The 17,019-nt window shown below is 31.2% G+C and overlaps 2 protein-coding genes across 2 annotated transcripts; one reads left to right on the top strand and one right to left on the bottom strand.

The window, feature by feature from the left end:
- Positions 1-1,158: 1,158 nt before the first annotated feature.
- LOC25480027 (uncharacterized) lies at positions 1,159-2,866 on the top strand. Its single transcript, XM_013587520.3, has 2 exons — positions 1,159-1,362; positions 2,286-2,866. Exons 1-2 carry the CDS (start codon positions 1,195-1,197, stop codon positions 2,814-2,816), a joined length of 699 nt encoding a protein of 232 aa, XP_013442974.1. The 5' UTR covers positions 1,159-1,194; the 3' UTR covers positions 2,817-2,866.
- Positions 2,867-13,210: 10,344 nt separating this feature from the next.
- On the bottom strand, positions 13,211-16,162 carry LOC25480028 (F-box/kelch-repeat protein At3g06240). Its single transcript, XM_013587521.3, has 2 exons — positions 14,061-16,162; positions 13,211-13,595 (listed from the first exon to the last, which is right to left on the bottom strand). Exon 1 carries the CDS (start codon positions 15,307-15,309, stop codon positions 14,086-14,088), a length of 1,224 nt encoding a protein of 407 aa, XP_013442975.1. The 5' UTR covers positions 15,310-16,162; the 3' UTR covers positions 13,211-13,595; positions 14,061-14,085.
- Between the last annotated feature and the right edge of the window lie 857 nt (positions 16,163-17,019).

The raw sequence follows: 17,019 nt of genomic DNA on the forward strand, positions 1-17,019 counted from the left end.
TTTAGTTTTTTAGTAGTGTTTGTGATGTCATGGTCATTGTTGACCGTTCATATAACCGTTGCAATTGGTTTGCAGCTTATGCGGGAGTTATATAACGGTCAACAAAGACCTTTGACATCAAAGAAAACACCAAAAATCACATTTCGAAAATGTCAGGATTTTGTTTTTCGGAAACCTTTAACAATCTGGTTAGGATTACACAATCCAGACCAGATGCATTTTTAATTTTTTTGCAGGACGCACGAGAAACAGACATGATGAGAAAAGTAATAATCTTAAAAAAAAGATTAGATCCTTTTGTTAAAACTTTTCTCCACTTAGTTTGGACTGATATGAGACACGACCTAAACTAATTTTTATAAACTTTAATTAGATCCTTTTGACCATGCTCCTTTTGAAAAAGCTAGGATGAGATAAAGTGTGGTCTCCTTATAACTTTAGACCACTCTACTTATCAACTAGCTATAATGTGCTGAATTTATATTGGTGTGATATGCACAAAAAAGTGCATTATATGTGAAGATAATATGTCTCCGTGGCTATATGAATTTTATTATAGAATCGTGGTGATTGATCATGATTTTGTCAAGATATATAGAGTGTGTTTGATTTACTAAACAATAAGTACTGAATATAACAACATAAGATAAAACAACATAATATTAGGCATAGCAACACATGACAAACTTTTATGGTATTGAATAATATTTGGCGTTATGCGATTTTTGATGAACAAAAGACTATTTTGGTATTTCAAACAACTTGTACGTGAAACAAAAAGTTGTACAGTGGTTTAGTGAGTGACAAGAATTTCAGTTTTTGTCATATCCCTTTTCTACAATTTGTCTTATCTCTAAAACAGTTTTACATATCAAACACTGTATAACTGAAATTGTCATGTCTTTTATCTTTTAACAGACACACCTGTAGTATGAGAGACCATAACATGAACTCTCAAAAAGGACTCATTCCTAAAGTTGATGTCACAGCACTAACACGATATATCATACTTTTTTTTAATGAAGCAGACACTATATGTTACTTGTATACCTAGGTAACCACTTCCAATAACTTTTGCTTTTTCCTACACCCACATAATTTTCCATTATATATAGAACTTTGTTGCTAGATGAAATAATGTGAAGTGACAACAAAAAAGAGTAAGAAAGAAGAAACGATAACAAATTTGATATAATGGAATGGAAGCCATATTATTTGGATATGATGCTTGTACCATTAGGGTTTGTGATGACTATTGGTTATCATGTATGGTTGTGGCATAAGACTAGGTCAGAGCCTTTTTCCACTACAATTGGAATCAATGCTCATGCTAGACGATTTTGGGTGCCTACCATGTTGAAGGTATATTATGTTGTAATTTGATTTTTTTTCTTTGCCCTTTATCCTTATTACTCATAGTCAAAACATATGCCTAAACTCTCTATTATAATTTCTAATTTAGATATATCCAATTTTTCTGTTACATATGGTGCTCATTTTTTCAACAAATTACCAACTTTTTGTTAGATTTAGATAGGAAGATTAAGAGTATAACTTCCTAGTCAGCCTGTAGGTCTAATAATCAAATTACTTTTAGAGTGTATTTGGGTGATTGTAATCTTGCCAAGAAAAAAATAGATATATACCACACTTCTAACCCTCTTTTATATTAAAACTTACAAGTCTTTTAATTGAGAAGAAATATTTAAATTAAATTATACTCCCCTTGAATTATGTTAAATTACACCCACTTTATTTAAAAAGTAACTATGTGTTACACTTTAATTTATTTTATTATGAACTAAAGACATTAAACATCATTTGAAGAAAAAATTCATCATCATACAACTTTCAATGTCAATGATAATTAATTTTTAAAACTTTATTTTCATTTTTATTTCAATCTTAAATTACATATTTCTTAGCTATAGTAATTTGTTCAAATTTTATTTTATTTTCCATATAGCCACAATTGATAATAATTGGTTTTAAAAAACTTGAGGAACGAAATCCTTACATAAAACAAACTAAATGAACAAAAAATTTGTTACTATTTTCATGTAGACCTATTGTTGAAATTTGAGGCCTAACTCATCCTTACAAAACCAACTTGTAAGGTGAGGATTGCCTCCTCTTTATAAACTCTTCTCAAGAGTCTTGTCTATCCGATGTGGGACTTGGGTATTTTCCCAATACATATGACAATGGTTGAAGTGACTTAATTTTCTTGTCATATTTCACAAACTTGATAAACTCTTATGTTCAAAACATTATGTCAAATTCAGGATATTGAAAAGAAGAACATTTTAGTAGCTCAAAGTCTTCGAAATCTTATAATGGGATCAACACTTATGGCCACTACATCAATCCTCTTATCAGCTGGCTTAGCCGCTATCATAAGCAGTACTTATAGTGTGAAAAAGCCTCTTGACGATGTTCTCTATGGCGCTCACGGCGAATTTATGGAAGCCCTAAAATATGTGACACTTCTTACCATATTCTTATTCTCATTTTTCTGCCACACTCTTTCAATTAGGTTTCTCAACCAATTAAGCCTCCTTATTTGCACACCACAAGATGCTATTTCCTTAGTGACTCCTGATTATTTGAATGTGATTTTAGAGAGAGGAACTACTTTGAACACTGTGGGGAATAGGATTTTCTACTCTGCTCTTCCACTTTTGCTTTGGATATTTGGTCCAGTCTTGGTTTTATTGTGCTCTTTGGCTATGTTGCTTGTGTTTTACAACCTTGACATTGTTTGTGGGAGTGCAAAAGCAAAGATATTACTTAGTGATGAAAGCAATTATGTCTAATGTGACTAGCTAATTGTAAGAATATGCAAATAGATAAAACTAAAATATTTATATAGCAATACACTTTGTAATATACTTTTTATAGTGACGATCCACTTTAGAAAACTACAAGATGTGATTTATGAGAAAGATAAAAACAATTTATGTTGTTTGAGACAACTTAATCCATAAAAAGATGTTAAAATTTGGGTTTGAGGGATTAAATTGTCTTTTTTAACAAGAATAAAAATTGTTTTTATTTTTTTAGAGATAATTTTGAATCTCACAGTTTTTCTTAAAGACTAAAATTGTTTATTCGACTTTTTTAACGCACTCCATTCAATCGATTGAAATAATGAAATTCATATGAGTCTCACGAATACCATATAATTTAGTGGGATTAATTGATAATTCATTCCAGAGTATGTGTGGAAATAACGTGTTGTTACCAGCCTTTTAAGAATAATATACATGTGATCCCGTACGCTTAGCTCACTTGGTAAGGGATAATACATATTATATGTAGGGGCTGAGGTTCGAACCCCAGACATCCCACTTATTCATTTTTAAGGTGAATTTTTTTAGTCGCTAGTCTACTTAGCAAAAAAAGAAAAGAATAATATACGTGTTTTCCTAAAAAAGAAAGTATATGTGTCATTGGGTTTATGGTTTACAACTTTATTAAGATGTAAAAATAGTGGTCCTTTACTCACAAGAAGCAGAAGAGCACAAGTGCTCTACATAAATAATTCCAATGCCTTTTCTTATATATGACATTGATTATGATTACCGTTAACTTTTTTTTTGTCTTCAGATATCAAATTCTTTTCTTGGTGGCAAAAAATGTTCATATCACTGAAAAATGAAATAAAAGTTTACCTAACTTAGTTATTCTAATCATTTAAAGAGTTTAATAAACTATACTTATATTTGTAAAATAAAAAAAACTACACTTATATTTATTACATACTTCGTTCAAGTAATTCTATCCTTTTACTTACCATTAGGTTTGTTTTAGTAAAGTTTAGCAAGAAGCGAATAAATAATTATTGTATTGAAAATGTTTAAAGATGACTTTGAAACCGGCTCGAATTCATAATAACCATACAACTTTGCAGTCGTGCTATGCTTTTTACAAGAGAAATCAAGTTATCTCTTGTGGGATAGCCATCAAGGACGGTAAGGTGAAGAGAAATGGAGAAATGCTAGGATTGAATGCCCATAATGTGCTTGCTACTTCCTATTGTGCGATGCACATAGTACATTATACCTTGATGGTGAAAAATTGGCAGCAAAAGTTCATAACAATTAATGTAAGAGGTATCAAATATCTTCATAAGAATTTATCAGAAAAGATAACATATTCTGTAATATCCAACATTCATTTTTCTCAATGATTTGGAAATCATATCAGTTAGCAAATGGAAAGAGACTAAACATTCACAAGAAAGAGAATACATAATAACTTTATGGGTGTGTTTGGTTTGCAAAACAGCAAATACTGGACAGAACAGTACAAGATAGAACAATACAACACAAGGCAGAACAGCACTGGACAAATTTTTTATGGCATTGAGTAATTTTTTGTTTTATACGATTTTTGAGGGACAATGTTATTTTGGTATTTTAGACAACTTGTACGTGGGACAAAAAGTTGTGCTGTGGTTTGGTGAAGGACAAAAATATGAGTTTTTGTCATGTCCCTTGCCTCAAGTTTGTCCTGTACCTGAAACAGTTTTACAAATCAAACACTGGACAACTAGAGTTGTTCTGTCCTGCCCTTCATTTTTTAGCAAATCAAACGCACCCTATAAGTTTCATCCAAGTCCTTCGGAAGAAGAGATAATTGGTTGTAATAAGAACAATAATTTAAATTACATAAGCAATTTATGCGGATCATGTTCATAAGATGTTGGTTTTCAGATAAGAGGGACCAAAATTCACGTACGCATCGAAATTGGTTCAAAGATTTAAGAGGGAGTTTGGATAAAACCTTAAGGTATAGTCTGGTATACACTTGCTCACCTCTTAATATAGTTTTTTTACGATCTAATGAATTTACTACTTCATTAAAAAATTACTTTTTTTTACCGAAAAAATACCTAATTTTGCCACTTTAGCGCATTGCATCCAAATTAAAAAAATAAATATACTTTTTTTTAGGGGAAAAATAAATATACTTAATTTTACACATTTTTCACTTGTAAATATTCATTAGCAATTTATTAGCAATTGATTAGTCATGAATTATATTGATTAATTTCTAGAATAGAATCAACAATATAATTCATGACTAATCAATTGCTAATGAATATTTACAAGTCAAACATACGATGAATATAGACATATTCTAATAGAAAGTACGACAATTGTGTACCGTGATATATAAAGCTAACTATAGAAGATAAATACCGAAACAATGCAATTAGTAGTTAACTCATTACAAACTGGTTGTGCTATATCAGCGTCAAATCAGAATCTTGGGGAGGGTTGGATTTTTTTTTTGGGGGGTTGGGGGTTGAAAAATAAATTTTCATGCCTACAAGTACATCAGTGTTATCCCTTTTCTTCTGTTTCAGATAAGATTTATCTCTTCTCTCCTCCCTCAAACCCAAAACTCTCTCTCTCTCTCTCATCTTCATCAGATTTTTTTATCTACCGAATCTTCGATTTCAGTGTGCTAAAGTGATAGATCAACTCATCTACGCTCGTGATCAATCTTTCATTTGAAAGTAAATCGATAAAAACCTCTATGATATCGTTTCTCTTGGTTATACCTCTGTAATGGATTTTAGGTAAGATTTTTCAATTTACTTGTAAATTCCTCTCCTAAAGTGATAGATCGGGTCGTGGTGAGTATACATATACGAGATCTATACTGATTAGCCAAGTTAATACTAAAGAATATATAGATGAGCAATTTTATCGAGGCACACACATTCTATTCACATAAAGGATAAAGGTGGTAAATTAAAGTAGTTTGACAGACAAATCTTACAACACAAACTGATATTCTATCTTGTTGTATGTATTGTTGTATTAAATATTTTTAAATCCATATTTTTGGTTGAATTAAACTCATTAGTCTTGGACAATTTTTTTTCTTCATATAGATGATCACTGAATTATTGAACAAGTAAAGATAAAAAATGTAATTGATGCATTAACATGTTTGGTTCTGTAAAATCCCAATATTTTATATACCGTTATTTACGTCCTTCGTAATAATTTTCTTAATAATGATTATTCAAAACGTTATTTGATGTGTAAAGAATTTAGGAAAAAAATTGTAACACTCCCCATTAACAAATAATTAATTAAAACCTTTATTATTATTATTTCATTATTGTTGTCTTTGGATTTTCAAACTGCTGTATTTGGATTTCCAAATTCTATTATCTATCGAAGTTGTTACTAGGTTGAGTCACAATTAGGTCACTCTCTTTAAGACGTTACGTGACACTGCGTAAAATTGTGCAAGACAGACTATCAACCACGCCGCGTCCAGGATAAAACAAGCCCAACTACAACTGTGCGGTTAACTACTACACTGTAGAAAACCGTTCGAGACTTACATCTTCAAATATGGTACTAAGACCACTCTTTAATATTGAAACCACTTTAATATGATATTATTACTACTTTAATATGATATTATTACCACTTTAATATGATATTATTACCACTCTGTTATGGTTCTGAGACCACTCAAATATGGTGTTACCACCATTCTAATTTTAATTTCTCCAAAGTATCAATATGACACTACGACCACTCAAATATGGTGATACCACCATTTCCACTTTTTAATTTCTCCTCAATTAAAATATTGAAAGAATATTTATATACCGTTAAGATCATTCTTAATTCCGACGAGACATTATTATTCCAAAAAGGGACTATGATCTTAATAGCACTCTTTATTCCGAAGGGACTTATATTATCGAAGGGACTATGTTTTTAAGACCATTCTTAATTTCGAAGGGACATTAAACCGAAAAGGGACTATGGTCTTAAGAACAATCGTAATTCCGAAGGGACGAAAAAAGGAGATGAAGAGAAGAAAGACTCATCAACACAAGTCAAGAAAGGGAGAAGAGAGAAAGAGTTCCCGGCAACTCAATGAAACTCTTTGGTGTGATTTTTGAACTAGGTGAGCTCTCCTTTTATAGGGAGAGTTTGTAACTAATTTGGAGAAACTTAAGAATTAAGTTAACTTAAAAATTAAGCAACCCACAAATCAGCTAAGTAACAAACTAATCGGATAAGTTCAAAAAGAAACAAACACACAAGATTAGATGAAATAGACTAATGAAGGAAAGATAGAAAATTCAGTTGGATTCTCAATCTTATCACAACAAACATAACCTAAAATTATGGAAAGTGATATCCATGAATAAATATTAATAATAATAATTATTTTCATTATTATCAGGTATTTAAAATTAAATACCTCTATTTAAACACTACTAATGTGTGTGTTCTATTTTATGTGGGACCTCCGCACTCTATTTTTTCAATTCACACAACTCTAGATGAAAGTTTAATTATTTGGTGTTTAATCTTCCAACCTTCCAATTTCTTTCAATTTTCACACCAATGTTCCAACAGTTATTTATTTTTTATTTTTTTTATTTTACTATATGCTTTGATTGATAAATTTAATGTGGAATAATAAGATAATTTACTACTTGTTGGCCTTTATGTCTTTGACTTACTATATCATATTTTTTAGAACCTTACTATATGGTACAAGAGCTTTGTGCACACGAATTGCACGATACGTGAAATTCTCTCCTAATTGTGCTAGCTTACATTTAAAAAATAAAAAATAAAAGACAAGCTAAGTTAAACCAAATATTTTAAGAAGTGTACTTGTGTCTCCTTCAAAACAAGAAAAAAAAAACAGTGTACTTGTGTCCGTGTGTGCCATATGTATACACTCACCATTTGACACACCAATGGAGATGCACCATGCAAGCCAAAGTGATTTGAAAAGGCAACCTTATAAGATAAAAGTGATTTTGATTTCTCAAATTCTCATAAACAATCATCTAGGGGATACTACACTGGTTATTTAGGTTCAGAAAAAAATTCAAAGAGACTTATTTACAACAACAAAAAATACATTCGTGCCTTTCCCATAAATATGTTCTCGTGTACTTTAGCTTTTTCCTATTTTTTTTATTATTGAGCCTATCTATTTAAAGTAATAATATGCTAGTTATATTGCTGCTAAAGTTTCAATTAATAGTAAGTAAGTTTGATTGTTGTATATGTATATGTATATAGGTTTAGAGGAAATGTAAAACCCTTTTATAGGTTTGTTGTCTCAGTTTTCTTCTTCTATTTTTAAAATATTTTAATTTATATCATATTTATTTTAAGTTTGGTGTTTCTTTGCTTATTCTCCATTTACGCTATAGCCATCCATGTAATCTATAAGCAATATCCAATTTATAGAAACCATTTTAGTAGGGATCACATAATGAGTAAATTTGTGATTTGTGACCTTTGTTGCCTTAAATCATGAATTGTATGCTATAGTGAGATCACACTAGAAATTTATGTAAGTTTCTTACTTATCTTATTGATAATTGCTTCATATTGATAATCTAAGTCTATATTGTGTCTTTGTAAGCTGTCTCATTAATTGATGTAGAATCAATAACACATTTGTGGAGGATTTCTATTTGTGTTTTTGGATTTGGAAGTGAGAGAGGAATGACATGTTTAACTTTTAAATTAATGTCAGAGGAGCAAAATTGGCTTCTATGTGACTAGCAGGTTTACTTTGAAAGAAAAGTAATGGTAGTCATTATACAAGACCAATTTTTATCACCTTTTTCAAACTAAACGCATTGGGGTTGTTGTGCCTTTTTTTAAGTATAGAAATCAAATACAATGTCATGCCCCGTGCTCCCTTTAACTGATGACTACGTTTTTTTTAGTTTAATTTAGTTTAAATGATTGAATCAAAGTGTTTGTCATTATATTATGCAAAAGAATAAATTTAAATGATTGAATGGCAAACACACATATCTATTGTTATTTGTCCCTTGATTTAACTTTGGCACTTGATTTAAAACTTTGGCACTTGATTTAAAAATATATATTATGTTTTTTTTTTTCATATGCTTTTCAGTTGCCTTTGATAAAAACTTACACATAGTGAATTTACATTGGTATTATTGAGAGACTTTATTTTTGTGTGTAAGTATCTTTAAAAAAATTATTTGTTTGTTGGTCAGAAAATTTTGGTAGTGATTCAACATATTATGTTATTTCTTTTAGAAAGAAGGGTGTGTTTAGATGAATTTTTTTTGAGAGGAGGGCTTTACTTTTCTTTTTCAATTACAAACATTATAAAAAAAAAATTCACAAAATTGCTAAACTGATTTCTCGGCATAAAAAAAACCACCGAAATGTCTTTTTTCAACCTTTTTGGTGGCTTTGATTGAAGTGTACTAAAACGAAACTCAATAAAAGGGATAAAAAAGATTAGACAAATGCAATAAGAGAGAGGGAAATTGGGTAAAGAGGGAGCTTTTTTTTAATTGGTTTTGATTGGATAAAGATTAGACAAATGCAAAAAGCATTAAACAGTAGTCAATAAAGGTTTTTGTAAATTGTGTTAGCAGTGGAAAAGATTTAATGTCTTCGTGAAACTCACCCCCGTAAATTTCACTCATGTTTCATGCAGATTCATCTTTCATAGAATGTATGATCTTTCTTTTAATTCTAATAATTTTGTTCAAGATATACCAAGAAAAAACTAAATCAACATTGATATTAAAAAACACGTTGTTTATGAGTTACATACGTTAACGCAGTAGAATGAGCGGACAGACGGACACGGAAGTGCCCGTCTGTACGCTAGTAAATAGTATGAAAAAAGAGAAAACATGACAACCATGGACCGTTATAGTTTAAAGAAATTAGTAAGGAAATAGTAGTGGATTAATTGATAACTAATGAAATTATTGGTAGAGTAAAACAATGTAAAACTCTGACAAAACAAAAAAGAGTAAAACTTAATTCATGAAGTGCAGTTTTAGTCATGCTTATCCCTAAATTGCAAGCAACTACTACCATGTACACCTCACCAAGACTTAATCTTAAAGCACTAACCCACTTCCTTTTTCCTATATCTGACCGAGTCAGCAAGTAATGCAACACCTGCTTTATATGCTCACGTTCTTCTCCTGTTGTTTTTTGAATTTACAAATTGGTGCAAGACAACTATCAACCACGCCGTCTTCAGGATAAAATAAGTCTAACTATAACTGTGCGGTTAACTACTGCATTGTAGAAAACCGTTCGAGAATTACACCTTCAATATGATACTAATTAAGATCGTTCTTTTAATACTGAAACCATTTTAGTATAGTATTGTTACCACTCTGTTATGGTTCTGAGACCACTCAAATATGGTGTTACCACCATTCTAACTTTAATTTCTCTAACCAAAATATCAATATTGCACTACGACCACTCAAATATGGTGACACCACCATTTCCACTTTTTAATTTCTCTTCAATTAAAATATTGAAAGAATATTTATATACTGTTAAGATCATTCTTAATTTCGACGAGACATTATTATTCCAAAAAGGGACTATGATCTTAATAGACTCTTCATTCCGAAGGGACTTATATTATCAAAGGGACTATGTTTTTAAGACCATTCTTAATTCTGAAGGGACATTAAACCGAAGAGGGAATATGATCTTAAGAACACTCTTAATTCCGAAGGGACAGAAAAAAGGAGATGAAGAGAAGAAAGACTCGTCAACACAAGTCAAGAAAGGGAGAAGAGAGAAAAAGTTTCCGACAACTCAATGAAACTCTTTGGTGTGTTTTTGAACTGATTGGAGTCCTCTATTTATATAGAGATTCTATAACTGTTTTAGAAAAAATTGCGACAACAGTTACTCTAATGGATAAGATTAAAATGGAGTTTATCCATTAATCAATTCAACAACACTTGTGGATAGGATAAAAAAAACAAATCCACAAAAGTAGAGAAACAAATTATTGGATTTCAACGAAGGAAATATAAGAAATTCAATTAAATTCTTATTCTTATCACAACCACCATAAACTAAATTTATGGGAAGTGATATTCTCGAATAAAAATAATAATTACTATTATTTTTATCATTATCATGTAGTTAAAATTAAATACCGCAATTTAAACACTACTAATGTGTGTGTTCTATTTTATGTGGGACCCCACACTCTATTTTTTCAATTCACACAACATTAGATCAAAATATAATTACTTGGTGTTTAATCTTCCAATTTTTCATCCAACATCACATCAATGTTCCATCCATCACTTCCAATACTCATGCAAGTACAACATGCATCTTATGTAAATCACTCAACCAGGGCCGGCCCATAGCCCGTCGAGGCTGGACGACGACACCGGACCTCCAATTTTTTGGGGTCCAAAATAATTTCTTTTTATATGTAAGACATGAAAATAATGATTATATATCTATTAAAAACAAATTTATTTAATTTGTACAGCTTGCTTTAGTGGCATGGCCATTTTTTGTGAAGTGTGAGGTCATGTGTTCAAGACCCATCAAAGTGTGATTTTTAATTTTTTTTTTAAACAACTTATTTATTTTTTTGGGGCCCAAATATTTTTTTTTTTTGCATCCCTTATAAAATTAAAACCAGATCTATGAATTTGTTAAGACGGCCCTGCACTCAACTCATTTTTCTAAACTTACAAAAATAAAGCCATCCTTCTATCCACAACTGAAACGACCATTTCCTTATTATAACTTTCCTTCTCATTCATATATTTATCCTAGTATAAGTCTCCCATTATTTTCATCCTAGTGAGAAAATAGGAACTCGAAAAACAACCATAGGGTAAGCCAAAATATGGTGTTGTGGTGGTTTGTGCGAAGAGGAAGGCTAGCAACACTCTCTTTTGAGTACTCTTTCTAGCATTCACTTTTTTATTGGGTGACATCAATGTAGAACCTACACTTTGAAAACGGAACCCATATAAAGTGGTATGACATACGTTAATTTCACCTAATAAAAAAGTGAGTGCTCAAAAGATAATGTTACTAGCATTTCTCTTCTGTGAATTAATCATAAAAAAGAAATGGTGAGAGAGATGGTGTACGCAAGTTAGCAGCAAAGAAGGGTAATAAACTAAGCGGATCCAGTTGGACATGTGTCGATTGAGAGCTTTTGCTAGGAAGGAAAGGTAAGGGCACTTCCCCATGCTTATCATAACTGTAACTAGTGGTTACGTATTATAATTTAAAGAGCATGATTCATAATTGTTGTTGAATGAAAATGAAATTAAAATTGAAATGGAATGGTAATATTTAACCTTTTATAAAAGTGACTGTTGTTAATGTTTTATAGGATATTTATGTATAAAGCTGCGACGTCGAATGATTTATGTGAAGATAATTGTGATTGTATTATGTATTGTATGTTTGTGATGATTGTGAAAGAAATGTTTGATATCTAATGAATTAAAGAAAGAGTAGTGATATTTGAACAATTTTTGTGACAACTTTTTTTTTCTCTCTTTTCATTGGTTAAAAACAATGGAGAGAGAAAAAGGAAGAGAGAGAATAAGAGTATAATGTGAGTATGAGAGAGAAAGTTGTCAAAAAATGGTTGTACAAATATCATTTCTCTTAAAGAAAAGAAAAAAAAGGGAAATATGAGTTTTATGAAAAGATTGATTTTTGGGTTATGTGTATGATCATTATTAATAGTTGACTGTGTCTGTCTAAGTAACGGTATTGCATTCATGTCATTCATATCATGTGCATTTCTGTTTGCCTTAGTGGCGGGTTAAATAATTATGTTTGTCTATGTGACGGTTAAATAATACTGTTTGCATGTGTGGTGGTTAAAATATTTTGTGTGCCTTAGTGGCGGGTCATATCTGGATCATTTAGTTTTAGGAGCATGCATATCATTGCATAAGAACTAAAATAAAAATAATCAAAGAACGATGACTTTTGAGTATTTATTTTCTTGTGGGAGCTTATATGTCTTGTATAATTTATTTTATAATATTATACCGTATGTTTGGTTTGATTTATATGGTTTGTGGTTTATGGAAACTGATCCCTTACACCAACATTTTAGGTATCAAATAAGACATTGTGTATGCTTTGGTATTTTTGCTTGAAGCGCGTGTGGGAAGTAAATTGAATATTTGATTGAATTGTAATTTTAGAAGTAATTTTGAAGGATATTTATTTCAAGGATTTTAGTTAAATTTTGTATAGGTTTTGTTAAGAATTTATTATTGATGATAAAACAAAAATAGTAGTGTTTTTGAAAAATGAAAATAATTTAGGCGTAATATCTTCGATCAAAATTCAGGACGATACAAGTTCACTTCTAGTTAGGGGCATACATGACTAATTTTTTTTTTTTGTGTGGCGTGTCAAAAAATTTGTCACACCAAGCTTTAGGGTGCATCCACCCATGGTGCTAGCTGTCCTAATTTAGCATTTCCTTCCATTGACACAACTTTTTTGTGCAAAGTGAAATGACAACACAAAAAATAAAAATAAACTCTCCCATGCATCCTTGACTTTGTATTGTCAATAACATAGTAATTCTCCCATGCTTCTTTTATAATAAAAATAAAAATTAATTTCTAGCATTAGATTTATCAGACGATCCGTAATTTGGTATTGGCTAAAGACAAGCTTTCAGACATTGGTATTGGCTAAGATTCATACAATGATAATCAACATAACTGAAAAAATTCCATCCAATTTGGATGGTTAACCAACCTGAAAAAAAAACCAGAATGACATTAATAACTCGATGTAAAACCTTCCAAAACTCATCATAGGCTAATTCACAAATAATAATTTTCTCCCCTATTTCTATTGCATTATAAATCTTTTCCCCTCATCTTTAAGTTACAAAAAGATTACTAATTTACATAATGTGCTGAACAATTGTTTTTATCTACCTGTCAGGAATATTATATCTTGATCATTAGATTAATCTGACGTTGATTATGTAATATTGAAAAGAAAATAAAACATATTCTGTAATATCAAACATTCATTTCTTGTCAATGATTTGAAAATCATATCAGTTAGCAAATAGAAAGAGACTAAACATTCAAAAGAAAGTTGATAAAGCAATATCAATTGATTTCATAATTTATTTGACAATAATTGTGATATGCACAATTTTATAGCCACTTTGCACACAAGGTAATAATCTCAATAACCACAATCATATACCTCTTGGTGAAAACATGAAAAATAATTAATTACTTATTCCTTCAATGGCAAGAATGTTTTCCTTGTATAGTGATATCCGAGTATAAGGACCCCTTGCTTTATAACCAAGCTCTTCAATCACTTGGGTACTTAGATCAAACCAAGCTAATTCATTATCTTTCCTTTGGAAGAAAATTTCCCCTTTCGTCCCCACTCTGATAGGACGCTCAACGCAAGACAACGGTCCAACAGTGAAGAGTTTGGTCCACGATTCCTTAATGCCGAGTTCACCCAAAATTGCTATGTCAAAAGTAGTAGTCTCCCGATGAAACGCGATCAAGGAAATGGAACCATTTAATAACACCAAATTTATCGATGAAGCTTTAAATTTAAAACAGTCATCTTCATCCGAGGGTATGGGTGTTATACAGAACACCTCATTTCTCAAGTAAAATGATACTAAACATGGTCCAGCAGGGGTATTCTCTTCACACAACCAATGACACACTCCATCCATGTAGACTTGGGTTCCCTCTATACAGTAAGAAGAAGATGGCATGTCAATATCAAGTTTCCTCCACGAGTTACTTCTTAGGCTATATATCTCCCATAATTCATCCAAGTATATATCTTCCAATAAGGAGTCTGAAAATGTATCTACCAATTCTACTTGGATATCAAAAGATACAAGACAGATAACCTTATAGTCATCTATAACACTATCATAACCAAATCCATGAAGATAAGTAAAAGCTTCAACATTAACGAATTCCTTAGCAACACCAGGGATAGGCAACTCAACCAACTCAAGAGGACTAGGAGGAATGAGTTTTATTGCTTGGGTAGCTGGGTTCCAAAATACAATTGCACCACAATTTGCATGAACACAAACAATGCCATTAATACTGCCAAGACCAAAGATACGAAAAATATATAGGTGATCGATTACATTTGTGCAATCTAATTTTACTTTATTCTCAAACCTCTCATGAGAAAGAGAATACAAAATATCTTTGTGGGTTTCATCCAAGTATTTCAGGAGGAGAGATGCTTGGTCGTAATAAGAACAACAATTCAAATTACATAAGAAATTTTTGCGGATCATGTTCATGAGATGTTGGTTTTCAAATAAGAGTGACCATGATTTACGAACGCATCGAAATCGGTTCAAAGATTTAAGAGGGAGTTTGGATAGAATTGTGAAGGAAATATCGTCTGATATATAATTGTGCACCTTTGCATTTGTTGCAGCCGCTGATTTCTTCTTCATCGACACGAGATGAAGAGAATCGAACTTTGCTTGCAAATTTCAATCCTAACCCAAAGTAACCACTGACCTTCTCAATCTCTTCCACGACCAGTATAAAGCACAACTAGTATATAAGTACTAGAGCCTCTATGAGTTAACTACGAATTGCCTTGTTTCGGTATCTATCTTCCACGACCAGCCTTGTATGTCACAGTCAATGTTTACAAAATCGGACCGCCCGGTTCATCGCTTAGACCGTGCACCAGACCAAGCTCCGGTCCGGGCAATCTTCCAAAACCGTTAGTCTTCAGAACCGGTAAAAAACTAGAAAAACCTGTGTGAACCGGTGAAAACTGGAAAAACAGGTGAACCGTACGCGGTTTATGAAAACCGGACGGTATCAAGATTTCCCTTTTTTCTTCCTTTTTAATTTTGTTTTCTTTGATTTTTTGAAACAAGATGTTAAGATTCGTCTCTGAAACTGCTCTACTCGACAAATAAGACTTGTTGAAGATGATTAAGAACTAGAGCAACGAAAATAAGAGGATGATGAAGCAATGAAAATGATAGGATGATGAAGCAAATAAAAGAGATTAGATGAAGGAGAAGAGGACAAAGCATATTAAATTTATGGTTCAATTCATAAACCATTTAATATGGAGCAGTTTTTTTGTGATTCAGTTTGGTTCAGTTTATGGATACAATTCAGTTAACCACATTTTTGCACACCCCTACATTGAACATAGGTGGTGTGATGAGACAAATTTGATGAAGAAGAAAAGGATGAAGCACACGAAAGTGATGAGAAAAGGAAGAAGAAAAGGATCGAGAATGAACGTGACTGAAGTTGGAGAGAAGAGGAACGGCGGCTAGAATTTAGATCTAGGTTTCTGACTTTCCATCACTAATCATGAATAAATAATAACTAATATTTGGGCTTATTTCTTACTTGGGCTTTATTTTTCCAGCCTACAATTGGGCCTAGTAAAAAAAGTCAGTGATATTATTTAATATTACAATTGATAATTATAAACTGTATAATTTATGTTATTCATTAATTGCCAGGTTTAATAGCTGTTCAACCGGTTGAACCATCAACGGGAGTTGTCACCAGTTTGATCACAATACATAATTGTTGTACTTTCATGGCCTATTTAGCACTCTAAACCGTGCGATTTTTGGCCGATTTTGAGTTTCTTCATCATTTTCATTCCAACAAATAGGATTCATCTTCAGATAAGACACAAAAATTTCATACTATCAGTTATTCTTAAGCTATTCAACCATCTATTCTGTAAGTGCTAAAACAATATTTTCTTTATTTTTCGTAAATAAATTTAAATTATCTTATATCAAATGTCATAATTCTATATTTTAAAGTGATTAATAAAACACAAATATTTTTTCAAAATTGACCTATAATATATATTAATAGTATGAGAAAATAAATTACCATATTTAATTAATTTATAAGTCCCTATACTATTTGAGAAATTTTAAATATAGGTCCACGTAACAAAAAAATATAATCAAAATGGCTTATGAACAAAATCAAAATGTCTTATGAACACAATATCAATAAAAGTCAATCTGTTTCAGAATCAATTTTTTTTATAAACATCAATTATATTTGGGTAGGTTGTGTTCATGTTTAAGAGAAATGTTGGGTTTGGCGTTTTTTAAGGATGGAAAGCAACGACGGATTTTGAGGATCTACCAAAAGATTAAACA

This window comes from Medicago truncatula, chromosome 6, assembly GCF_003473485.1.
Source record: "Medicago truncatula cultivar Jemalong A17 chromosome 6, MtrunA17r5.0-ANR, whole genome shotgun sequence".
In the NCBI taxonomy this organism is placed as follows: domain Eukaryota; kingdom Viridiplantae; phylum Streptophyta; class Magnoliopsida; order Fabales; family Fabaceae; genus Medicago; species Medicago truncatula.